The sequence below is a fragment of the Carlito syrichta genome, unplaced genomic scaffold (genome assembly GCF_000164805.1).
Source record: "Carlito syrichta isolate Samal-C Ts95f unplaced genomic scaffold, Tarsius_syrichta-2.0.1 Scaffold128155, whole genome shotgun sequence".
Taxonomy (NCBI): domain Eukaryota; kingdom Metazoa; phylum Chordata; class Mammalia; order Primates; family Tarsiidae; genus Carlito; species Carlito syrichta.
The window spans coordinates 92,980-119,422 of record NW_007072251.1 but is presented as its reverse complement, the minus strand read 5'-3'; the positions used below and the strand labels follow the sequence as shown (position 1 = coordinate 119,422).

The 26,443-nt window shown below is 35.1% G+C and overlaps 1 protein-coding gene across 6 annotated transcripts in view; it reads left to right on the top strand.

Moving 5' to 3' along the window:
- Positions 1 to 26,443, top strand: part of SUPT20H (SPT20 homolog, SAGA complex component) — a 45,983-nt gene that overhangs the window by 10,166 nt on the left and 9,374 nt on the right. For 4 of the 6 annotated variants that reach the window (XM_008048907.2, XM_021707968.1, XM_021707970.1 and 1 more), the window contains 16 exons: positions 850 to 953; positions 3,920 to 4,036; positions 4,146 to 4,199; positions 10,480 to 10,619; positions 11,748 to 11,904; positions 11,999 to 12,055; positions 13,972 to 14,043; positions 15,761 to 15,918; positions 18,004 to 18,030; positions 18,590 to 18,622; positions 19,363 to 19,480; positions 20,245 to 20,347; positions 20,494 to 20,652; positions 22,599 to 22,668; positions 23,159 to 23,313; positions 25,193 to 25,248. In XM_008048907.2, the coding sequence (XP_008047098.1) occupies positions 850 to 953; positions 3,920 to 4,036; positions 4,146 to 4,199; positions 10,480 to 10,619; positions 11,748 to 11,904; positions 11,999 to 12,055; positions 13,972 to 14,043; positions 15,761 to 15,918; positions 18,004 to 18,030; positions 18,590 to 18,622; positions 19,363 to 19,480; positions 20,245 to 20,347; positions 20,494 to 20,652; positions 22,599 to 22,668; positions 23,159 to 23,313; positions 25,193 to 25,248 (1,580 nt within the window). Of the gene's footprint in view, positions 1 to 849; positions 954 to 3,919; positions 4,037 to 4,145; positions 4,200 to 10,479; positions 10,620 to 11,747; positions 11,905 to 11,998; positions 12,056 to 13,971; positions 14,044 to 15,760; positions 15,919 to 18,003; positions 18,031 to 18,589; positions 18,623 to 19,362; positions 19,481 to 20,244; positions 20,348 to 20,493; positions 20,653 to 22,361; positions 22,669 to 23,158; positions 23,314 to 25,192; positions 25,249 to 26,443 lie in introns of all 6 variants that reach the window. The other 2 variants (XM_021707966.1, XM_021707967.1) reach the window with 2 other exon arrangements.

The following is a 26,443-nucleotide window of genomic DNA, read 5'->3' as shown; positions in this document are numbered from 1 at the left end:
GTATCCATTAGTATAAGATGTTTTAAAGTATGTTTTAAAGTATGTTTTTCTTCTGCATTTTGGATATACTTGTGAGTCTGAAATCTTGAAAATTAAGTGGACTTACTGCCTTTTGATTAATTTTTGTATATTAGATGTATTTCTATTAATGTGAATATGAAAATAATTTTAAAATATAAATATGCTTAGATTTTACTAAAAAGGCATCTAAAAATTTGATGATATGAGTTCTACAAGGAACTCACCTGTTTCAGATTTTTTTCTTGTGTTGATAATTAAAGTAACACCAAGAGAATTTTGTTCTAAAAGCAGCCATTTTTCAAATGAAGTGCCAAATTATCACTTTGATTTCCTGATTAATCGTTTCTCAATGAACTTCATTTACTTTGATGTTGGAATTTTATCAGATTCTGATTATTTTGATTCTGGCTGTGATTTAGATTGTGTTTTTTTGTTTGTTTGTTTGTTTGTTTTTGTGGTAAAGATGAAGTCTTGCCAAGTTGCCCAGGCTGGTCTCGAATGCCTGGGTTCAGGCAATCCTCTCACCTTTACCTCCCAAAGTGCTGGGATTGCAGGCATGAGCCATTGTACTCAGCTGGATTATGATGTTATATCAGATGTTTTTCCATAATGTGTTAGATTTTTTTTCTTTATGATATAAAATTTTATACAGTTAACAAGTCTTTTAGCAATAATGTAATGTGATTTATTTGTAAGATTTAAATAAAGAAGGACATTAGGGTAGAACCTTTTGGTTTTATTACATTTTTTATGAAAAGTCATTTAACTTAGACAACTAAACTTTTCAGTGAGTCTGATCATTTTCAAACTTTATGTTTTAAAATTAAGATTCTGAGACCATCCGACTGCCTTATGAGGAAGGGGAATTGCTTGAATACTTGGATGCAGAAGAATTACCTCCTATTTTGGTTGATCTCCTAGAAAAATCTCAGGTACAAAATTTTTCTCTTTAAAATGTCCTTATGTTTGTCATATGTATATAATATTTGTGTGTGTGTGTGTGTGTGTCACACTTATATGTAGATATACAGATATTTACAAGTATATAGTATCTTGTGATAGGTGATATTTGATCTTTACCAGTGTTCCCAACAGTGTTCAGAAAATGAAATGAGACATTATTTAGCTATATGGAAATTGATTTATTGTGGGATATTTAACCTTTATGCTGTACTTAGTTCTAGACTTCGTTCTTTTAAAATTACTATGACAGTTAGCTCATCAATTGGAAATTTCCCTATAGTTACAATCAAGAAATTATGAAAAAAACAACTTTGAATATTTATGAAGTTTTTCACTTGGCCAGAAACTGGCCTTTACATCTGTATGTCTCATCATAGCCAGCCTAGGTAAGCACTCTCTGAACCTGTACTCATTCCTTCTTATTGCCTTGACTTAACCGTGCCATACTTTGTACTTCACTGAGGGAAAAGAAACTGTCACAAAACTCCTGTTTTCTTCTAGCACCAGTTAACTAGCATCCCTACAGCTCTCCACACTTCCTGCCTGCCTTCCTGTTAAGATGATTGAAATATGCCATGTTCCTAAGGCATCTTTTCCCTCCACTTGATTTCTGGATCCTCTCCTTCCTTCTCCAGAACTTGCAATTATAACCTCCCTCTATTCTATCTTTCTTTCTCTACTAAATACAGAATGCAAGCAAACTACTACAGGTTGAGCATCTCGAATCTGAAACTTCAAAATGCTTTTAAATCAGAATTTTTGAGCACCACCGTGATACTCTTAAGTGTTTATTAGAACATTTTGGATTTCAGGTTGCATCTCTCAACATAAAGGAAAAAAATCATCTCATGACCACGTGTGTTTCTCTAGCTACTGCTCTATAATTCTCTTCCTCTTGACAGCAAAACTGCTCAAAGAATTGTCCATAATCATCTCCTTTTTTTCATATTCAATTTTTTTCCTCCACTTACCTCGTTTGGCATTATGACATTCTACAGAGGCTGCTCTTGTCAAAGTTACCAGTGATCCTCATTGCACCAAATCACGTGGTCACTTTTCTGTTCTCACCTTAACTGGTCTCTTGGCACCGTTAAGTGCAAATAACTGCTTTTCACCTTGAAACGCCCTTCTTTTGATCTGCGACATCACATTCCTGGCTTTCAACTTCCTTCTCTAATCCTTCAATCTTCTTTGTTGTCATCTCTGCTATATACATAAATATATGCACATTTTGGGGTTCTTTATTCTTCTTTAGTCACACTTTTATGTGTATGTATATTTGATACAAGGTCTCGTTAGGATGCCCAGGCTGATCTCAAGCTCCTAGGCTCCAGCAGTTCTCCCGCTTCAGCCTCCTGAGTAGCTGGGATTATAAATACACACCACCATGCCCAGCTTATTCTTTAGTAAGACCCTTTACTTGAATGATCTCAACCAGTTTCATGAGTTTTTTAAATGTTACTTAAATTCCTTGCTCATGTGCCTCACCATGGTCATTTTGCCAAAGTACCTAACTTACATGTTTATTTACTTGGATAGATAATACATTCCCCAATCTAACAAGATAAAAATGGAACTTTTTGTTTTACCTCCCAAACCAGTTTCACCATCAGTCTCTTCAGTCTAATGGGTGACCCTACCCTCACCTTTTACATTTAGTTCATCAGCAAATGTCAGCTCTCTTTTTAAAACATGGTCATGACCTGCCATGGTTATTTTGCCATACCCCCTGCTTTTGTTCCAAAATCCCACAAGTCAGTTATTCCTGGACAGCCAGATTAAGTTTACAAAACAAAAAGAAAGAACGATAAACAAAATGCAGATATCTCTGCTTGAAGTTCTCCAATGCTCTCTTACAGGACAAAACCCCTGCTTTCCTGTTTGTCTTCATCTCCTAATTCTCATCCTGACTCGTGACACTCCAACAAAGCCTGCCTTTCTTCCATACTAAAACATTCCAAGCTTATGCCTACAGAAAGACCTTTTAATCTGCTGTTCCTTCTGTCTGGAATGATCTACCGTTCTTGTGACTCAGATCTCAGCAGAAACATCACTCTCTCAGAGGGGTTTTTATCTGAGCTTACAATCTAAATTAGCCCCTCCTTATTTCATTTCCTTTATAGCATCCATCACTATCTAAAATTTTATTGGTTTGTTCACATGTTTGTTGCCTGTCTTCTCACACTGAGAGCAAGTGTTGTCTCATCCATGTATCTTCGAAGTTTCTTAGATAGTTGCCTAGCACATAGTGCACATTGTAGTTGCTTAGTAAATATTCATTAAAAAGAATGAGGATAAAAATGGCTAATATCATGGAGGTGACAGTACCCACTAAAAGGTCTGAATGGCTGAAAAACATGGTACTATAAATGACTACGTCAAGTCATAATTAAAAAGATTTCATTGATAAGTGTTCTTATATTTGGGTAAAGAAAGGACCAGGAAACAATACTTTTCATTTGAATTTTATAGTTAGTTTTGCTCCTCTTATTAATAAAGGTTAAGTTTTATTTCTGAAAATTTAAGCAGAGCAAATATAGACGTTATATCTAGAAATTAGAGCTCTGATAGGGGTTGACTGGCAATTTGTAACAGCAACAGAGTTAGCAAAGTATACCTGAGCCAGTGAGCTTAAGAAGAATAGCAATTCCAAGGCCCATAACCTTAATAATATGTAAATGTCACAAATGAATCTGTTGACTTTGTAGATTCCAAAGCCAGTCTATAACTAGGCTAGTTTCAAATTGCTTCAAGTTATAGTGACAAATATAATTCTTAAAAGGTTTATACAGTGTTAAATTTACCAAGGAAATCTGTTGAAGAGTATGTGCATGATCAATTGCATGTGTGTAAAGAATATGAAATGTGTGATAAAAACCCACTAATTTAGGCTTTTGAAAAATGACATTTACTTAAGTATTTTTACCTAAAACAGGTTAATATTTTTCATTGCGGATGTGTCATCGCAGAAATACGTGACTACAGGCAGTCCAGTAATATGAAATCTCCTGGTTACCAAAGTAGGCACATTCTTTTACGTCCAACGATGCAGGTAAGGAATGTTTAAGTAGTTTTTTAGATTTTAGTTGGAGTTTTATTTACTAAATGTCTTCATATGTTTGTGCATAGCTTAATAAGTTTTTAAATTTCATTTCTTCTAGACTTTAATCTGTGATGTACATTCAATAACAAGTGATAACCATAAATGGACCCAGGTTAGTTGTTTTGTTTTTTAATCCCAAGCAGACAAAATACAGGATGAAACATAACTTTCTAAGTTAAGCAAAAGCAATTTTCTGTTCATGTTTTTATTCACATGTCAAATTTTGACGTGTTTTTGTGAAAAACTGGGATCCTTTACGGACTTTAGAAGTTAAGGGTCTCTTTCTCTCAAGTTGCTTGGAACTATGTTAACTTATATGTTCAGTGTGAAACTCAGTTCTTTATGTTATCTCAAACAAAAAATGTTTTGTTTTTACCATGGCTATAAGTAGATATTAATTTTTTGTCATTCAGGATAGAATAGATAGGCTGTCTTCTTTGCTATTTATACTGGTTGCCCTGGAACTAGGAGAATAGCCAGCTAACTCTCCAGTTCTGGCTCACTGATATAAGAGAGGACTTCAAGAAGTTTGTGGGAAAAATTGAATTAAAAGATAAAAATATAAACTTTGTTTTTCAACATAAGTTCCATCAAGTTCAGGACTCTTTTTTAAGTAATGATACCAGCCATTTAGTACATCCCTGAAGAACTAAAGGTCCTGGGAATTTAACCATATTAATGCAGTCTTTTTACGTTATTAACTGAAGAAAAATGGGTGCTCTTTAAGGATTTTTTTAAGATGAAGAAGCAAAAAGAAGTCAGAAGAAGCCACATTGGGACTGGAAGGTTAATGCCTAATGATTTCCCATCAAAACTCACAAAATTGCACTTGCTTGATTTGAGGAATGAGGGAAAGCATTGTCCTGGTGGAGGGGGACTCTGGTGAAGTCTCCCAGGCATTTTTCTGCTAAAGCTTTGGTTAACTTCCCAAAACACTCCTAAAATAAGCAGATTTTATTGTTCTTTGTTCCTCCATCCAGAAAGTCAACCAGCATAATATTAATATCTTAAGCATCCCCAAAAATTATTGCTTTGAACTTTGCTCTTGACTAGTCCATTTTTGCTTTGTCTGGCCTCTTTTACCTCTTGGTAGCCATTGCTCTGATGTGCTTTGTCTTCAGGATCATATTGGTCAATCTGTGTTTCATCTCCTGTTAAAATTCTTCAAATAAATTCTTCAGTATCTTGGTCCCACTTGTTTAAAATTTCCATTGAAAGCTCTGCTTTTATCTGTGGCTGATCTGGATGCAGTAGTTTTGGCACCCATTGAGTGGAAAGTTTTTTCAACTTTACCAACTGAGATGTCTGTGGTATTGTTAATCATTCGTCCTCTTCCATTAGGGTACGAACAAGATGAATTTCTTTTTTTTTGCAAATTGATGTGAATTATTTGCTGTTGCAGCCTTCATTCTTCAACATCATCTTGTCTCTTTTTAAAATGAGTTTACCCATTTGTAACTGCTGATTTCTGTGGGGAATTATCCCTATAAACTTTTCATAAAACATCAATGATTTTACCGTTCTTTCTTCCACTCAAACTTAACCATAAATTTAATGTTTGTTCTTGCTTAAATATTAGGAGCATTTGTGTAGCTCTAATAGGGGCTCTTTTCAAACTGATGTCTTTTCCTTCTTAGTGCCTCAAACTAGATCTTGTTCAGACATGTTATAACAAGGGATTACAAGTTTATATTGGTGCAAAATAAATTTTTAAATCCATGCTAAGTTTTTTCATAATACTCATTTTCATGAGATATACCCACTCACAAAAGTATTCAAGTTATTTCTGTTATTGTAAAGGGGACTAATTACTAAATCAGAGAAAATGTTAGTAATGGAAATTATCTTTTCTGTGAAATGTGATTATCAAATGAGATTCAGTTTATCAGTAACTGTGAAGTATTGTGTTTTAGTTTGGGCTAATTTTTCATCTACAAAAAAGGGTAAAAGCTATTAAAAGAATATTTGAAGACAAAATCATTGGTTACCTTCAGAGTTTTCTAGGTGATCAGTTTCTTAAGTCTGAGGATTGATAAAGGAGAGAATGTAGTATTTATTCTGCCATTCCTGTGTGAACTTTATTTTAGGCAGTGAGCAGTAACTGAGAAAATTTAGAAAATTTCCAACTAATAGGTCCAAAAGAAATGATGGACATAAAAAATATCAATATGAAAGTTTTGATGAAGCAATGAATCTAGATAGCAGTCATTCTTGGATGTAAAAGCCGTTAGATGATAGGTTCATGGGAAATTTTATAATGCAGAGATCTGATTAAACCCATTGATCTGAAAGTGGGACAGTCAGTCGTTGTGTACCTCCTAGTGTGATGCGAGAGACAGTATATAATAGTACCAACAAAGAATTCCTGCATACAAAAAAATCAAGGCTGGATTAAACTAAGTCTCTAAATCTTACTAGCAGTTAATAGGGAATTCGGGGAATAAAATAAACTAAGTGACATAATAAGGAAGCAGCCAGTCAGATCCCATTTGATGATATGAGAAAGCAGTTGGTCAATTTCAACAAATCAGCTGCATGAGAAAAGAAAAAAAATGGGAGCAGTGATCATTACAGAAAAAAAAAGATGCTTAAGAAGATGCAAAAACCAAATACAATGTGGGATGATCCTTGTTCGAGTTCAACTTTGAACAAACCAACTGAAAATATGCTGTTGTGGACAGTGGGATATATTTAAGTATGGACTGGATATTAAAGTTCATTGTCAGTTATCAGTGCATACTAAAGTATTCCCACGTGAAAGCATAACACCTGAGACATATTTAAATTACTGACCAAACCAAAAGTTGTATGGACACCCAGAAATAAAATTGGGTGTTGGTATATAGATGTCATTACACTTATATTCATGTGTATGTTTGACATTTTTCATAATTAAAAGTTGATTGAAACTATTGGAAGAAGCACTTTTTTCTTTTTTTGCAAAGATTCTTACTCAGCATTATCAATTGAACTCACTTGACTTTAAAAACTTTAAAGCTATTAAAATATTTTAGAGGTTAAACAAAATAATAGGACTCAAGTAAGTTATGTAATACCAGTAAACAGCCTGTATGTACTTTGGAATTGGGTATATAGAGTTTGCACAATATTAGTATGGCCATTTTTATTCTTGTTATGTAGTTAAGTTGAGTATAAAATGGGACTATTACTTGCAGTTGCTGAAAGTGCTATAATCCGTCATGACCCTGTACGTTTTGAGCAAGCAGAAGATTGTGTTTATTTTGCTCATTACTTTATCCCTAACTCCTAGAACAGTGCCTAACACATAGTAAGTACTCAGTAAGTCATTTATTGAATTAATGAATAGTCTTCAAATTTTACCATTTTGTATCTTGTGCAAATTACAGGCATACTTCAGAGATATTGTGGGTTCGATTCCAGGACACTGCAGTATAGCTAATATGGCAAGTCACATGAATTTCATAGTGTCCCAGTGCATATAAAAGTTATGTTTACACTATACGGTTGAACCTTGAGCAACACAAGAGTTAGCGATGCCAACCCCCAGCGTAGTCAAAAAATTCAAATATAACTTTTAACTTCCCTAATACTTAACTACTGGTAGTCTACTATTGTCTGGAAGCCTTGCCATTAACATAAGCGGTCAGTTAACACACATTTTGTATGTTTTATGTAATATATCCTGTATTCCTACAATAAAGATGACTAGAGAAAAGAAAATGTTACTAAAAAATCATAAGGAAGAAAAAACATTTACTGTCCTTTAAATGGATCATCATAAAGGTTTTCATCCTCCTCATCTTCACATTGAGTAGGCTGAGGAAGAAGAGGAGGTAGAGGAGGGGTCGATCTTGCTGTCTCAGGTGGAAGAGGTAGAAGGGAAGGCAAGTGAGGCAGGCACACTCAATGTAACTTATTGAAAAAGATTCAGGTATAAGTGGACCTGTGCCGTTCAAACCCATGTTCCAGAGTCGGTTGTACTATAGTCTGTTAAGTGTACGACAGCATTATGTCTAAAAAAAAAAAATGTACATACTCTAACTAAAAATACTTTATTGCCAAAAAATGCTAACAATCATGTGAGCCTTCAGCAAGTCATAATTTTTTTGGTGGGGGAGAATCTTGTCTCCTTGTAGATGACGCTGATGGACCAGAGTGGTGGCTGCTGAAGACTGGGAAGGCTGTGGCAGTTTCTTAAAATAAGACAGAAGTGAAGGTTGCCACATCGGTTGACTCTTCCTTTCATGAAAAATTTCTCTGCGGCATCCAGTACAGTTTGATAGCATTTACCCACAGCAGAACTTCTTTCAGAATTTGAGTCAGTCCTCTCAAACCTTGTCACTGCTTCGTCAACTAAGTTCATATAAGATTTCAAATATTTTGTTGTCATTTTAACAGTGTTCGCAGCATCTTCATCAGGAGTAACTTCCATCTCAAGAAACCACTTTTTTTGTCATCAGTAAGAAGAAGCTCCTCATCTGTTCAAGTTTTATCATGAGATTTCACCTATCCAGTCACATCTTTAGGCTCCACTTTTCATTCTAGTTCTCTTACTGTTTCTACCACATCTGCAGTGACTTTCACTACTGTAGTCTTGAACCCCTAAAAGTCATCCATGAGGGTTGGAGTCAACTTCTTCCAAATTCTTATTGTTTCTATTTTGACCTCCGCTCATAAATCACACATGTTCTTAATGGCGTCTAGAAAGGTGAATCCTTTCCAGAAAGTATTTAATTTGCTTTGTCCAGATTTATCAGAGGAATCACTATGGCAGCTATAGACTTACGAAATGTTCTTTTAAAATTATAAGACTTGAAAGTTGAAATTACACTTTGACTCAGGATACAGAATGGGTTTTGTGTTAGCAGGCATGCAAACAACATTAATCTCCATGATTTTAACATCTCCATCAGAGCTCTTAGGTAACTAGGTCGTTGGTAGTGAGTAGTAATATTTTGAAAGGAATCTTTTTATGAGCAGGAAGTCTTCACAGTGGCCTTAAAATATTCAGTAGACTATACCGTAAACAAGTCAGTGTGCTGTCATCCATACTTTGTTGTTCCATCTATAGAGCACAGGTAGAGTAGTAATTCTTAAGGATTCTAGAATTTTCAGAATGGTCAGTGTGAACGTTGAATTCAACTTAAAAGTCACCAACTGCATTAGCCCCTAACAAGAGAGTCAGCCTGTCCTTTGAAGCTTTGAAACTAGTCATTGATTTTTCCCCAGGTATGAAAGTTCTAGATTTCAGATGTTTCTAATATAAAGCTGTATTGTCTACATTGAAAGCCATTTGTTTAAGGCAGCTATCTCCATCAAGTATCTTGGCTAGATCTTCTGGATAACTTGTTGCAGTCTCTACATCAGCACTCTTCTTCACTTTGCACTTTTATGTTATGGAAATGGCTTCTCCTTTTAATCCTCATAAACCAACTTCTGCTAGCTTCAGACTTTTATTCTGCAGCTTTCTCACCTCTCTCAGCTTTCACAGAATTGAAGAGAAAGTTTTGCTCTGGATTAGGTTTTGGCTTAAGGGAATCTTGTGACTAGTTTTTTTTGTTTTTTTTTTTTTTAACCAGACCACCAAAACTTTCTCCATTAACCGCAATAAGGCTGTTTTGCTTTCTTACCATTTGTGTGTTTATTGGAGTAGCACTTTTAAGTTTCCTTCACTTGGCTAACTTTCACAAGAGGCCTAATTTTCGGCCTGTATCAAATTTTACAGGCCTTCCTTACTAAGCTTAATCATTTCTGGCTTAGGATTTAAAATGAAAGGTGTGTAACTATTTCTTCCACTTGAACACCTAGAGCCAATTGTAGGGGTATTAGCTATCTTAATTTCAGTATTGTGTCTCAGGGAATAGGGAGGCCTGAGCAGAAGGAGAATGATGGGGCAGAGGGCACTGCCAATCAGTGGAGCTATCAGAACACATACATCATTTATCGACTAAGTTTACTGCTTTATATGGGTGTACTTCACGGTGTTCCATAATTGAAGTAGTAACATCAAAGATCACTAATCACTGATCACCATAATAGACAATAATTTCTAAAGCTTGAGATATTGAAAAACTACCAAATGTACATAGTGACACAAAGTGACCACATGCTGTTGAAAAAGTAGCATTCAGACTTGCTCAACACAGGGTTGCCAAAAACCTTTCATTTGTAAAGCACTGTATCTGTGAAGCACACAGGAACATGGTATGCCTATATTGAATTTCTGTTAGCAATTTCTTTATGCTGTTAAGTTTCTAATGTTTACACACTCACATTGGAACTTAAAATATTATATTTTACTGTAGCCCTTAGCAGAATTCCAGGGAATATTTCTAGATTAAGTGATATGTATTATTACATATTTGAAAATCTTGAATTTGGTATTGACATAAGCTCTTAACACATTTCAGGAAGACAAACTATTACTTGAGAGCCAACTGATCCTAGCTACAGCTGAACCACTGTGTCTTGATCCCTCTATAGCAGTAACCTGCACTGCAAACAGACTTCTCTATAACAAGCAAAAGATGAACACTCGCCCGATGAAACGGTAATTGTCTTTGTAGAAGCGTGAATCAAAAGACATGACAAATAGCTGTAAATTTTTCTTTCAGAGCATAATTTCTGATTTTTTTTTTAAGTTTGAAAATAAGATTTTTAATGGTTGTATGTGTTTTGTGCATTGCACTTTTTTAATGCTCTCTACTTTATATTGAAGTGATGCATTTTCTGCGGTCTTTTAAATAACAATTTCCTCTAAGTATATAATCTGTTTACCAAGATGGGAAAGCTGAGAAGAGAGCATATATTAACAGATAGTAGAATTTCTTTATTACTTCCTGATATCCAGCAATGAGTTTAATTTTTATTAATCTCACTTTTAAGGAAAGAATTTATAGTTTATTTTTGAGATTTGGTAAAATATGATCATAGCTTTAGAAGTCGGTTTATAACTAAATTCATGAAATTGACTCCCTCTTACTGGATCTTCCTGGAGTTTTTGATCCCTCAGACTTGACCATGCTGAGCATCTAGCAGTTCATCAGTTACATTTCAGGTTTCCATACCCTGGCACTGGTTCTCAAGGGAGCTTGTGCTCCAACAAGCCACAATACTCTACTTGACTGTTGGTCTCTGCAGATTTGGGGGCAGTGATTTTCCCTATGGTCATACTTTTTTGATGGATCTAAGAAGAATTAATTTTTCATTTTATTTAGCTTTTTACCTGAAGATGGAGTGATAATTTCCAGTGTCTTACATGCCTGGACTGGAAGCCAGAAGTTGTCCTTCCCCAGATCTTTACATAGCTAGTTTCTTCTCATCATTCCTGTCTTGGCTTACACATCATTTCTTCAGCAAGTCCTCCTCTTCCCTTACCTAATGTTACCCTCCCTATCCCTTACTCACCACAGTCCTGTGTTTTCTCTTCCTGTTTATTGCTACTGAAGTTATTTTATCTGTTTACTTGTGAATGTCTTGTCTCCATCTGGACTTGATAGCTTCATCGTAGTGAGAATTCTGTTTGTCTTGTTCTTTTTTATTTCAGCAGTTTAGGGCATGCTTAGCATGTGGTAATATTCTATAGACATTTATGATTTAATATCACATTAAGTTTAAACCCACAGATATTATGAGTTACTTTTATTAGTTTTGTTTAGTTCAAATCTCAATATTTCAGATGTTTCAAGAGATATTCCAGGTCCTCTCTGAATCGGCAGCAGGATTTGTCTCATTGTCCACCTCCTCCTCAGCTGAAATTACTTGATTTCTTGCAAAAAAGAAAGGAAAGAAAAGCAGGTCAGCATTATGACCTCAAAATTTCTAAAGCCGGAAATGTAAGTATATATTTTAAATGAAGCTTATTTTTATGCCGCAGAGCATGTCTTATTTTGAATTTTTTGTGTGTTTATATTGTTCTTAATTTTTCAGTGTGTAGATATGTGGAAACGGAGTCCATGTAATTTGGCCATACCTTCTGAAGTGGATGTAAGTCAGTTCATGAATTGTTTTTTTTTTTCATCTAAGATTCCTGAGTTTTACTGTTAGGTAGCTCAAATATACCTTTAGTCAACAAAGAATCTTGTGTTTTTTAAAAAACAATCAACTTGTGTTGTTATATAAGTGGTGTATTCTTCTTTCACATTAAGTTATGTGAGAAAATAACCCCTTAATATAGTTGTGTTTAGAACAGGGTTAGTAAACAAAAATAACTTCAAAATATGGAAAAGTATGGCATGTGTTATATAATACACATGAAATGTCTTCTTTCCTCACACTACTTATATTTAAAGATTAATAATACTAAAGCAGTGATCAAGATTAGGAACCATGGATAGTATTCTTTACTGATCCATATATACATGAACTAGAAATGTTTTGGACAGGAGAGGAGTATTTTAATGAGAGGTCCTATATTCTGTTTTGCTATTTCTTTCTCCTATTTTTTTTATTTATTATTATTCAGCAACTCTTTATACTTGTTTAGTTATTTTTCAGATTTGTGTTCTTCTCTTGCACCCTTTCTGGGGTAGCATCTGTACTATTCTTACTATCTATGGTTTAAAAAAAAAAATTGTGCAAAAAGCACGAAGCTGAAAGCATCAATAGATCATATATACAACTCAAGGAAGTAAGCCACATTATCTTTTGGTAGTTTATATGTCGTTCTTCAAGGGCATGACCTAAGAATAGAAGTTTAGTGTAAAACTTAGGGGTGGAATCCAACTTTGAAGGATGGGCTTTGAAGGATAGCACTTTTAAACTTTAAATTTACATAAAAATCACCTTGAGGGTTTGTTAAATTGTAGGTTCCCATTCATTAAGTCAGGTTCTTACAAGCTCCTAGGTGGTGCTGAGTTCCACAGACTTGACTTTATAGCAAGGCTATAATACAAAGCTCAGTCTTGCTTAATCATAACCACTTAGATTATCAGTTACGCATATAGATTTCTAACCCCACTGAAGACCTACTTGCTTAGGATCTCCAGGGGACAGACGTGAAGATCTATTTTCTTTCTTTTTTTTTTTTGAGTTGGAGTCTCACTCTTGTCATCCAGGCTGGAGTGCAGTGGCATGCTCACGGCTACCCCAGCCTTGACCTGCTGGGCTTAAGCGAACCCTCTGCCTCAGTCTTCCAAGTAGCTGAAACTACAGATGCATACCACCACGCCTGGCTAGTTTTTGTGATTTACTTACTGTAGAGACTAGGTATCACCAGATTGCTCAGGCTGGTCTCAAACCCCCAGGCTCTGACGATCCTCTCGCTTCAGCCTCCCAAAGTACTGGGATTACAGGCTGAGCCACTTTGCCTGACTGGAAAAATACGCATTTTTAACAGGTGATCAGATGAATATAATTACTCCTAAGAGTATAGTTACCAGTAAGATAAGAATATTTGATTCACACAGATGCTTAGAACATATATAGAATATATGGCCCAAGTCTGACTAGAAAATGGAAAAGGTTCAAAATTTTTTCAACTTTATTATTATATCTTTCCTAGTCTCTTTCAGTTTTGTTCCGATTGTTATATGGTAACTCCTGTCCTTTAAAAACCCTGCCAAAAGGAAAGCGTCCTGATCCTACTATCTCTTTGCCGTTTCAGTTTTTCTAAAAGAAGGATTCTAAAAGACAAACATGATGGCAACTTATTGGGAGGGGGGAGGCACTGTTTAGAAAAGTAGCTATATTTATTACATTTATTCATTTAGTTTTTTTTAATTGAAGTTATTTTAACTGAACATATCAAAGAATTATAAAGTACTTATTAAGTAGTTGGTGATATTCATGATTCGAGAATTTTTGTGCTAACAAGTGTATTATATTGTTGAGTTACTTATGTTCTTCTCTTTGGTCCGAATGCTGATTTCTTTTATCTGGTGTCTACTGATTTAATTATTTAGGTGGAGAAATACGCTAAAGTGGAGAAATCTATCAAATCCGATGACTCACAGCCAGCAGTCTGGCCAGCTCACGTAAGTCATCATTGCCTTTGTTTCTGATGATGCTGTTTCTAATCTGAGATCTGAATTGATTAAGCATAAAGTGCAGTTGCCATTTACTTGGGACCTTTTTTTCCGTAAAGAACTTTTTGAGGCCGGGCTTGGTGGCTCAGCCTGTAATCCCAGCACTTTGAGAGGCTGAGGTGAGTGGATCGCCTGAGCCCGCCAGTTCAAGTGAATGGATTGCCCGAGCCTGGGCAACTTGGCAAGATCTCGTCTCTAAATAAAAAATTACCCTGGCGTGGTAGCGCACGCCTATAGTTCCAGCTACTTGGAAGGCTGTGATAGAAGGATCGCCTGAGCCTAGCAGGTCGAGGCTGCAGTGGCTGGGAGGATGCCACTGCACTCCAGCCTGGGCGACAGAGTGAAACTTCAACTCAAAAAAAAAAAAAGAACTTTATAGTGGGGTTCAGCAAATTATAAGAAGGAATAGTTATTTTATTTATTTATAAAAGTGTAGCTAAAGTTTTAAAGAGCAGTTTTAATGCAGAGCGGCATTTTACCTTTTGTTTTGGGTATGTTTCAAGTTAATAATTCTTCTATGGATGTCTCTTAACAGGAATATCCTATGTAAGTTTTTCTCATTAAAGGAGAAAGGAGAGAAATAGGCATAATATATTAAGTTGGTGAACCCTAGGAGTGAAATAATGAGAGATATTTTGTATGTATGGTAACAAAAGCAGACTAAAGAAATAAAAACGTCTACTTTTCAAAGTTTTATCCTCTTAACATTATTTAATATATTTGCAACTCAATGTCCAGTATGAAATTCTGCCATATTTCTCTTAAGTTTAATTAACTAAATACCCTGCTGGAGCTCTCATTTCTGAAGTACCATGTATAAAAGAATCCTGTACAGCCCTTCCAAGCATGGAAGGGCAGGGCAGCATGAGGTTCAGGGGTGTAAGCTGGAGCGCAGACCGTTGGCTCCCTGTGTGACCATAGGCAAGTCACTTAAACTCTCTTTGCTTAGTTCCCTGACCTCTAATATAGAGATAATAGTACTGGTCATCGGGGTGCGGTAAAGAGTACATGATGTAATACCTGTAAAGTTTTTAGGTATTACAATGTTTAATAAATGTTTATTGTTATGATTTCCAATATCTATATTAATATGTATCATCATGGATTTGATGATATGCTGTCATATATATGCTCATACTTCATAGTATAAGTTAATGCTTTATTAAATACACACTTAGTTTATATATTTTTTTTTTTTTTAAGGACCATCCTGTTCCTTATTTTCTTAGGCAATCTTTTTTTTTTTTTTTTTGAGTTGGAGTCTCACTCTGTCACCCAGACTGGAGTGCAGTGGCCACTCCCGGCCACCGCAGCCTCGACCTGCTGGGCTCAGGCGATCCTTCCGCCTCAGCCTTCCAACTAGCTGGAACAACAGGCGCGCGCTACCACGCCCAGCTAACTTTTGATTTATTGTAGAGATGAGGTGTCACCAAGTTGCCCAGGCGGGTCTCGAACCCGCAGGCTCAGGCAATCCTCTTACCTCAGCCTCCCAAAGGCCCGGGATTACAGGCTGAGCCACCGAGCCCAGCTCTCTTAGGCAATCTTAAACATCGTTATAGACTAAATGCCATGTGTTCATATTGCCAGAGACATGTTAATCAGACTAATTCTCATTGCTTGCTTATTTGAGAAGATTATTTTTTTTGTGATGCTGTATCTTTTTCAGGATGTAAAAGATGATTATGTATTTGAATGTGAAGCTGGTACTCAGTATCAGAAAACAAAGCTGACTATCTTGCAATCACTTGGTGATCCACTTTACTATGGTAAAATACAGCCATGTAAAGCAGAAGAGGAAAATGACAACCAGATGTCTCCATCACAGTGAGTTCTGTTAAATATATATAACTGACAAAATTCAGACATCCAGAACTTACCTAGCAACTCCTGATCCATTAATGAATAAAAATTTTCTGGCTGGGCGTGATGGCTCACACCTGTAATCCCAGCACTTTATGAGTCCAGGGTGGGTAGGTTGCCTGAGCCCATTAGTTCAAGACCAGCTAGGGCAACCTAATTTTTTTTTTACCAAAAAAAAAAAAAAAAAAAAAATTAGGTGTGGTGGCACACACCTGTAGTCCCAGCAACTCAGGATGCTGAGGTGGAAGCATCACTTGAGCCTAGGAGGTCAAGGCTACTTTGAGCTGTGATCATTGTGCTCATACCACTGCACTTCAGCCTGGGCAACAGAGTGAGACCCCAACTCAACAAACAGAATTTCGCTTTGGGAATTCATTTGGCAGTTAAATATACCAATTAGATTTGGCAGTAGACCTAGCCCTTTGCACTCAAATGTCCCCTCTGAGGGGACACTGTAAATCTAGCAACTACTCGAATGTCCCTTCTCAGGGAACATAGAGAGATTGCTGGTGATTGTACGGGACAAACTTATGCCAGTGTACATTTTTCAAAAATGTATGTTTTTTTGAAGTTTTCTATTCAAGTTGCACAAAAACACCTAAAATAATGGAATATAAATGTTAAAAAAATCAGCTGGCATTACGTAGAAAGAGAATCCTTCCACGTCATATTCAAACAACAGACTGGACAGTAAATTACATATTATTAATGTGAGAGGAAGAAAACAATCCTGCATTGTCTACTTGAATAGAAAAACACCAGGTGGGAGACATCAAACAGATTATTATTGTGCAACATGTATCAGTGAACCTGTAATACATGTTGGTGACTGTTTCACATGTTACCATGTTTGAAAAATATATAAAATTTTGATTTTTTTGTCATAAATAAGTTCCTCAATGTCCAAAATTCCATTATAAACCCAGTATCATTACAATAAAAGAACTGGTTCTAACACTGTACTATTTAATATGAAGTGGTTCATTTTTCATGATTTTGTAAAAAAAGTATGGTCCAGTTGTTGGTAGGTGATCCATGAGATGTCTCTGAGTGCAAAGGGCTAAATGAACTTAGATCATTAATACCATGCTGTTCAAGAGTTATTTAAAATAATAATAATTTCTTTTTAAAGAATACCTATGGTATAATTATTTTTATGCCTGCTTTGAAGGATATGCCTGTGATGCCCTCCTTTGTATATTTATGGCAGTTGTGACTTTAACCTGTGAGCATGAGGTGTCCAGGCAGAGTATGTATAAGTGGGAAGCAAGTTTACTATATGTGTTAAAAGATGGTTGATATATCAACACTGCGTGTATGGACAAAGACTCAGTACTTAACATAGGTATTGGCCCTAGAAATGTATATAATTAATCTTTCAAAATGTATGGAATATATTTACTATTGTGTGTTAGTAGTTTTGATTGTTAGTTTTATTATTAGTTTGATTTTTTAATCAAAGTGATGTTATTTTGAAAAGAAAAGGGAGCTCTGCAGAAAAGAACAGAGACCAGGTCCATGTTAAATTGTTTATAAAGCTTTTACTTACACAAAATAGTTGAAACTACAGTAGAAAGGTGGATTTAAAAGAATAACTTCACAAATACTTAGATAAAAGTCAATGAGAGGAAATAGTAGCTAGCAGTCTGGGAATCCTCAGCTAATTTTCTCACATTACTAGTTTTTATTGTTGTGGACAGAGTACAGGAATCATATATTTGGATTACTTATGTTTTTTAAAAAAATCTTTCACTTAAAGACATACATTAGTCATTTTAAACTTACTAACTTACTTTTTCTAGAACAGGAGGTTAATAATATATGCTGTATCATAAAAAGAAATTCATCTGTAAGCAAACTGACTAATTTGTTTATCATTAAGAGAATTGAATTTTTTACCTTTATGTCAGAGTCACTGTAAAAATGCTGCATGATGTATTTATCTTCTGATTGTTTTTCCATATTCATAAGATACTGTATTTAATAATTATGTAGTTAAAATTTGAGCTGTGTTAACCAAGTTTTTTTATTTTACATTGTATATTTCAGCTTCTCCACAGATGATCATTCAAATTGGTAATTTAAAAATACTCATTATTTTAATCTGTTAAGAAATTATATAAATATCAAACTCTTTTAAAAGACTTGGTAAGGATATTTTATTTGAATTGGTAATAAATTATGTTCCTGGCTTGAAATATATTCTAAGGCCTTGCTGTGTAGACATTAATAACTTCTCAAATCAAAGATTAAAGTGAGAGGAAGGTCAAAGACCTTGCACATTAGGTAGTTCAGTAATTTTGCTGTAGGACTGACATTTTTAAGGGTGTATATAGCACTTGGTTACTTTCAGCCCAAATTATGTTTTGATAAATAGATTTTGTGCCAAAATAAATCTTCCTTAGTTAAATCAGCCAAATTACTCACATGATTATTTCTTAATGCATGCAAAACTTGGTCATTGCTTCATACATTTAAATGTATTTTGAAGTTTTTAAAATAATATCTTGGTAGACTTAATGACAATTTATAAAATTATTGTGACTAAATATGGCAGATTTCAAAAGTAATCCCTGGATTTAAGACAGCTCTTACCTAATATTTTTTTCTCTTTTTTTATTCTTAAACATTTTAGGTTCGTTATTGGATCAAAGACTGATGCTGAGAGGTAAAAATATTTACGTCTTTATTTTTGGTCAAGGTGGATATGAAAATCTTTTTACCCTTATAGGATAGAAAGTACTCCATTAGGAGTCAAAAACATTTTGTTGTTCCCTTAACTGGTTGAACATTATACCATTCACTATTTATGGGCCTCAGTTGTAAAGTTAGATCATTGGACAGTAAAATTTCCAAGGTCCTTTCCAACTTTAAAATTCCATTGATTCTAAGAAAATGCTTGAAAGGATGTGATACACCAACCTATTATGAAAGATTATTTTTGTAGGATGTGATGGGGGGACTTATTTGTGTTTTCCCATGTTTTTAATACTTAGAACTTTTTTCATAGAGATAAGAAGAAAAAATAAAATGTTGAAGCTACAGTTTTATTTTCAATAAGAACACTTAGCCATACCTACTGTAGCTAAGGAAGATGATTTCTAGGTAGTACTTTAAGAGAAAGGCGGTATTTTCTTTGCTTGTTAGTTAAATATGCCCTTCAATTTCTGTATTAGAAATAAGTTTGAAAGTATATTGTTAGATTATTTAACAAAATATTTTAAACATCTTGTCATGAAAAGATTAGAAGAATGTACTTTTAACACAAAGGTAAATTGCCTAATTTTAATTTTTACTAATTTTTAATAAAACTTTATTGCCCATTTTAATAATCATTATTCATTTCCTATATAAATTGTATTTAAAACAGAGTTACCTAATACTTACCTCTTTCTTCCTAAATTCTAGGGTAGTCAATCAGTACCAGGAATTGGTCCAGAATGAAGCTAAATGTCCAGTCAAGATGTCACACAGCTCCAGTGGCTCAGCCAGTCTGAGTCAGCTTTCTCCAGGGAAAGAAGCTGAAGTGTGTTTCATTACTGTTACTTTTTGTGCCTAATTGTTTCTCAAGGAATCTGAGAAATGTTGAGGATCATTTTTTGAAGGGTGGAGATATTGTTTAGTTTTGATTTTACTTTTAACTTTTTAAATTTAACATTTTATAATAGAAATTTTTAAACATACACACAAGTAGAAAAATATGAGGCCAGGTTCACACCTGTACTTCCAGCACTTTGATAGGCTAAGGCAGGATTGCTTGAGCCCAGAAATTCAAGACTATCCTAGGCAACATACTGAGACCTCATCTCTACAAAAAAAGTCAAAAAATTAGCTGAGCACACACCTGTAGTCCCAGCTACTCAGGAGACTGAGGTGAAAGGGATCGCCTGAGCTCAGGAGGTCAAGGCTGCAGTGAACCATAATTGTGCCACTGCTCTCCAGCCTGAGGGATAGAGTGAGAACCCAACTCAAAAAAAAAAAGTATAATGAAAACCTGTGTTCTAGATGTCTGGAGTTGTTATTTTCCTTTAACCAGTAGGTATAGAAGGTGAACACTCTGCTCTCTTCTTACTCCTCCTCTCTCAGACTGTTCCTCAGAAATCTTTTCCTTTTATGTGTACTATAGTATATTTCATGGGTCTCATGTGAAATTATATTTTTCTGTAATAACCTTAATATGTAATCTAGAACAACTAAGAGTACTTTGCAGAGTTACAGATTGTGTGTTTTTATCTGGGAGTTACAGTGGTATTGATTTTAACAAGTATGCTGATTGTCACTGTCTTTTAGCAGCCTGAGACTGTGTCGGTTCAGTCTTCAGTATTGGGGAAGGGAGTAAAACATCGACCGCCACCCATCAAACTTCCCTCAAGCTCAGGAAATAGTTCCTCAGGTATTATATTTCTTAGTCTTATATAATCTAGAGTAAGATACATCATACAATCATGATCTCTTTTTAAAACTTTGCCCCATTTTGATATTTACGATTCACAGAATTTTGAATTATAAACCTAGGAAATGACTTTTACTTTCTTCTAGGTAACTATTTTACACCACAGCAGGCAAGCAGCTTTCTTAAATCTCCAACTCCTCCTCCTTCTTCTAAGCCACCAAGTCTTTCTCGGAAATCGTCTGTGGATCTCAATCAAGTTGGCATGCTTTCTCCAGCTGCCCTGTCACCTGCCAGCTCATCACAAAGTGAGTTATAACTTAAGTTCTTCATTAAGTCTTCATAAGCTTTGCATTAGTGTTTCCTAAGACCCTTTTTGACCTGTGAATAGTGAAATCTGAATGTACCGTGTACCCAAAATGTATAAGTTGTGAGAAACTTCAGGCAGAGCTTTTGTTGATTGTATGTATTATGTCTCTATTGTAATTGTACTTGTTTTTCTGTATCTATGTATGCACTCTGTGTATACCTTTCTTATATACTTGCAGCCTACACATCTCCTTAAAAAAATCTGGTAGTTTCAGGTGGCAATAAGATTTCAAAATATTTTTTATTCCAGTGTACCCTAGGATCATTTACATTTTATGTAAACTGTGCGGCTAATACGAAAAAATGTCATAAGAGTTGTTGCTGCAGCTCCTATCTTTGTATATGTAAGAAGCCAACTAGTTCCAAGGTGGTGATACAATAAACTGAAAAACAATATTTCAAAAACACTCCTACACTCTTTTATAAATTGTTGTTAGTTACTAAAATGTGATGATTCAGAAAGCATTATTCTGAAGATACTAAAGTATAATTTTTACTACTGAATACTTTTTTTTACCATCAAGAGTTTTGCAAGAATGCTAACATTAGTTTGGTAGAATTTCTTCAAAATAATAAATATCTGAATATTTTAGGTACCAATTTGGGGGAAAAAAAGCCATTCCAGTTTTTTAGATTTTTTTTATAAATAACTGATGTGTGCTGAAAGTTTGAGTACACTGCACAGTGATAGGGTGGTCTTTGCATTAGATATGAACATCTTCATCTTGATAGCTCAAAAGGTGTAATTTTTCTGCCTTCTTGTTTTGCACAAAGAAAAATATATAAATTTTCTGAACGTCTTATTCACACTTCTTATGTTGTGGGTATGGATTATGGTAATCTACTGCACACAGTTGTTACTTTAAGTAAGGGTTGAGTGACAGCTTCTGGACATTCACATTTCTTTCCTTTCTTTCTGCAGGACATGAAAGCTAAAAAAGAAAACACCTCAAGAGCTTTTGGTTTTACTTTTTTGGTTTTTGTTTTTTGTTTTTGTTTTTCTTAAAAATTGATAAACTGTGCATACTTCATTCACAACAGATTTTCTATACATTCTACATTTAAACAGAAGTACACAGTTACTGTTAAAGATGCAGTATTATCTATTAAATATTTACTTTATTACTTTTTTTTGTAAATTTGTTTGTCAGGATAAACTTGATGTGTTAGGAATTAAACATGTATATTTAGGTGCCAAATATGATTGTTAACCATATGTAATTTATTAAATATGTTCACAGTTTATCTCAGACTGTTACACTAAATAAGCAGTATTTTTAAATGAAGTAATTGAATTAGTGAAATAGTAAATAACAAATTAATTTGAATTCCTTTTGAACTTTTTAGGCCAAAGGCAGCATGTAGGAAACTAACTTTTAAATGGGTATTGTGGTAGAATACAAATGTATATTTTTACTGTTACTGTGATAGCATCTCTAATGGGATTTATAGGTGATATACTGCATCCTTAATTGTAATTGAGTGTAGCAACACTCATGTTTCATGTGTAGAAATTAACACTTGCAGTTAACTGCTTTAAAAAAACTGGAACAAATTGTCAGTGCTAAGTAAGATTCCATTAACCTTATTTTAAAAAGAACTGGCCATTTATAACAAACTAGCAATTTTTATTTTTCTCAATGAGCAGGATCTGGAACTCCTAAGCCATCTACTCCTACACCAACCCCTTCATCGACCCCACACCCTCCTGATGCTCAGAGCTCAACTCCTAGTACCCCTTCAGCCACCCCTACTCCCCAAGATTCAGGCTTCACCCCTCAGCCCACTTTGTTAACTCAGTTTGCTCAGCAGCAAAGGTCTCTGAGCCAGGCAATGCCTGTAACGACCATTCCTCTTTCCACCATGGTAACATCTATAACTACAGGAAACACGGCCACCCAGGTCATGGCAAACTCTACTGGACTAAACTTCATCAATGTAGTGGGCTCTGTTTGGTAAGTTTGCATCAGTATCCTAATTGTTTTTTTTTAAGACAGTCTCACCAATCTAAATTGAATTCTTATTTGTGAAATTAAGGACAAGTTGCATATTACTGAGACTGAAAGAGAATAGTTTAGATATGGACAGAAGCTGCCCGACCATGTACATTTTAATTTTAGATAATACGTCTATTACTGCACTGAGATGATACTATTGCCGGCAGCTTAGATTTTCCTATTTGTCCTGTGTTACCATCTTCAATATCTTGGTTAACACTTTTTCAAATTATATTTCAAACTTGTTAAATACACAGTACTTCATTTTAGCCAAACTTGCTGTCATTTTCTGGCTTTGAGATGAAACTGAGCCTAGAAGTTGATATTTAAGACAGAGAAATAGCTAATTACGTTTGTTTAGTAGGTTTTTTTTTTTTTTTTTTTAAATTGTGTGGCTGACTTTTCCTTTCACAGTGCAAGTTTAATGCTTGGTCTTATTCTCCTGCAGTGGGGCCCAGGCTTTGATGAGTGGTTCAAACCCCATGCTGAGCTGTAACACTGGTGCCATAACTCCTGCAGGAATAAACCTGAGTAGCCTTCTTCCCTCAGGAGGTCTGTTACCAAATGCATTGCCTAGTGCAATGCCAGCAGCTTCTCAAGCAGGTCAGAATGTTGGAAATAGTAACCTCAAAAAATCAAAGTACATGCTAAAATAAAAAAGTTATTTTAAGAGTATTTTTAAAGGCACTTAATGTTATTATTTCATGAAGTATTATATCCCAGATATTTCATTTCAAAAGCCTTTAAGTTCTGATATTTGGCAATCAACTTCTGTGAAGAAACATGGTAAGGCTATAAGTCTGTGCAAATTACTGTCTTTTGTTTTCCAACCAATGTAGTCATGTTCTAGAGAAAATAAATGCATTTGACAATGTATATTGTGCAGAAGAGGCAACGGAGTATACAGTTAAAAGCCTAATTTCTTGAGACAGACTGTAGTAGGTGAAGCACAGTTGTAAAACTCACTATTTGCATAATCTTGGGAAAGTTAACCTTGTGCCTCGTTTTCCTCAGAAATAAAATGGGGATAGCAATAGTAACTTTAAATCATATTTGTGAGGATTAAATGAGTACAGATGATGTGCTTAAATTATGCCTGAGACATGATAAACATTAAAGAATATTTGCTGTCATCATTTTTAGTGGTGGTAGTTTTATTTTTTAGTCATTAACTTATAACAACTTTTGCTATTTTTTTAATGCTCTTTAAAATAATGTATTGTAATATCTTGGAACAACTCAATTCAGTTCTTACTCAAGAAAAAATTGAATAGGAAGAAATAGGAAGAAAAATTTATCAAAAACTTTCCGTGAGTTATGAGAAAGAGAACCCAGAGGATATAGTTAAACATGTTATCATGTACTGTGATTTTTCCGATTTTAGCTAATCTTATTTTTAAGCAAACATGTTCTAGTGGCAGAAGCCCTGAAAATAATCAAGTCTCAAATTTTGAATATTTGCATGTTCTACCAGTTATATCATTTACACATGGCTTTAGTTGCTAACTTGTGGAACCTTAGAAAAGTCCATTTTTCTTTCTTTGCCTCAGTATCATTTGTTCTAAAGTGGGAGTAAGACTATCTTAACTTCACTTGGTGCTTTTGAGAAATGAATTATGAAATATCAAAGTGCGTTTGAAAGCATGATAACAGATGTCATCTGCCTTTAAAGGGAGTTAAGCCATTTTTTAAATGAGAATTTTTCCTGAAAGGAGTATCAGTCATCTGATAGGACTAGATGTATATTTAATTAGTGTTCAAATTGGTATATTTTGGTAGTGAGCAAAATATACACACATTTTAAGGCCAGGGTCAGCAATCTAAGTTAAGAATGTTTTTTATGTTTTTAGGGTTTACAAAAAGAATATGCAACAGAGGCCATATGTGAGCCACAAAGCCTACATTCTGACCCTTTATGAAAAAGTTTGTCACCCTTAGCTTTAAGATATGCCCTAATGCTGCATTGCACATTTTTAGAAATAAGCTCAGAATTAACAGCACGGTTTCCTGACTTTCAAAATTCAGCATTCTGTAGCATTCTGAATATTTGCATTTGTAGTTTAAAAAAAAAAAAAAACCACACAGCACACCATTTCTTAGAGATGCAATTATCATAGTATACTTTATAGTACTGAGAAATGAAAATAGATGACAGTACCTGAAATGTATTTATACAACAGTGATAGAATTGTTTTACTCATGGTATTCATATAACTCTTGGTTACTGTTTTTTTCAGCCAGCAGTCAGAATAGTTAAAAAAAAAAAAAAAAGTTTCTGTGTCTGAAATATAGAATATAATGTACATCTGGTGCTCTATATCTTTGAATAAAATTTTAGTATTTATCAATACTAAAATTTGTTTTTAAAATGTAAGATATTTTAAAAGTATGGAAAATAAGCATATCTATTCAGAAAGTACATAATACTAAAGTAAATTATGTGTAATAAAGTTTTCTATTAACCATGAGTTTTATTTAACAGGTGTTCCATTTGGTTTAAAAAATACTTCCAGTCTCAGGCCTTTAAATCTACTCCAGGTAAACCTGAAACAATGTTTTTAACTAAAGTTTTTATAGTTTGTTTTTTTTCCTAAACAATGTGTTTCCTAAACAATGTGTATCTATATATATGAACATTTGAAATTTTGAGGTCTGCTAAGACTCTTCTAACGAAGCTGGGCTCGGTAGCTCAGCCTGTAACCTCGCGCCTTTGAGAGGCTGAGGTGAGTGGATTGCCTGAGCCCCTGGGTTCGAGACCCGCCTGGGCAACTTGGCAAGACCACATCTCTACAATGAATCAAAAATGAGCCGGGTGTGGTAGCGCGCAGCTGTAGTTCCAGCTACTCGGAAGACTGAGGCGGAAGGATCGCCAGAGCCCAGTAGGTCGAGGCTGCGGTAGCCGGGAGCGGCCACTGCACTCCAGTCTGGGTGACAGAGTGAGACTCCAACTCAAAAAGAAAAAAGAATCTTCTAAGGGTGTGGTTACTGTTGCTATCTTTGTGTGGTCAGGTGGATAAGGTGAAAGAATTGGTATCCTATATACCACAATTTCATTGGCACCGGTAATTCTGCCTAATCAAGAACTAGGTGCAAGTGGGGAGAACTGACACATACCAGGGAAGATATTTGCCAAGATAGTAGTAGTGCATTTTCTTACAAAATAATTGCTCTCCCAACAGATATTTTATGTGCACATATATGTAATACTGTTTGCTTACAAGAGGTCTTGTGCTTCAGTGGAGATTTTTAAATAGGTATGTGTTCCTTTTCTGAGGAGAGTATGATTTCTTTTTTTTTTTTTTTTTTTTTTTTTTTTTTATAACGGAAGGAAGGTGATTTTATTCCAAAAGCTGGCTGGTGAAGAAATGGCCACGTTCAGGTCTCAAAGAAACCATTTCTGATTTTTAGGTTGTATGCAAGGGTATAAAAAGGGAAAACTGGTATGGAAAACATGCAGGCATGGCACAGGGTGTGTCTTGATGGCTTATCATGGGTGGTGGTCCTCCCAGCAGTCTGGTTGGTGTTATCTCAGTTGGCTTTTCTCTCTATTTTTCTCTAGTCAGGCTTGTGCTTTCCAGTCAGGTCCAAGGGCAAAAATTCCCCTGTTAGGGTACGGACAGAGTGAAGACGGCGTGGTGGAGAGGGGAGGCACACAGCACGGTAACCCAGAGATCTCCCCAAGGTGGGGGAGGGGGCCAAAGCCAATAAGTATGGCGACAGCCATAGCTCAAAG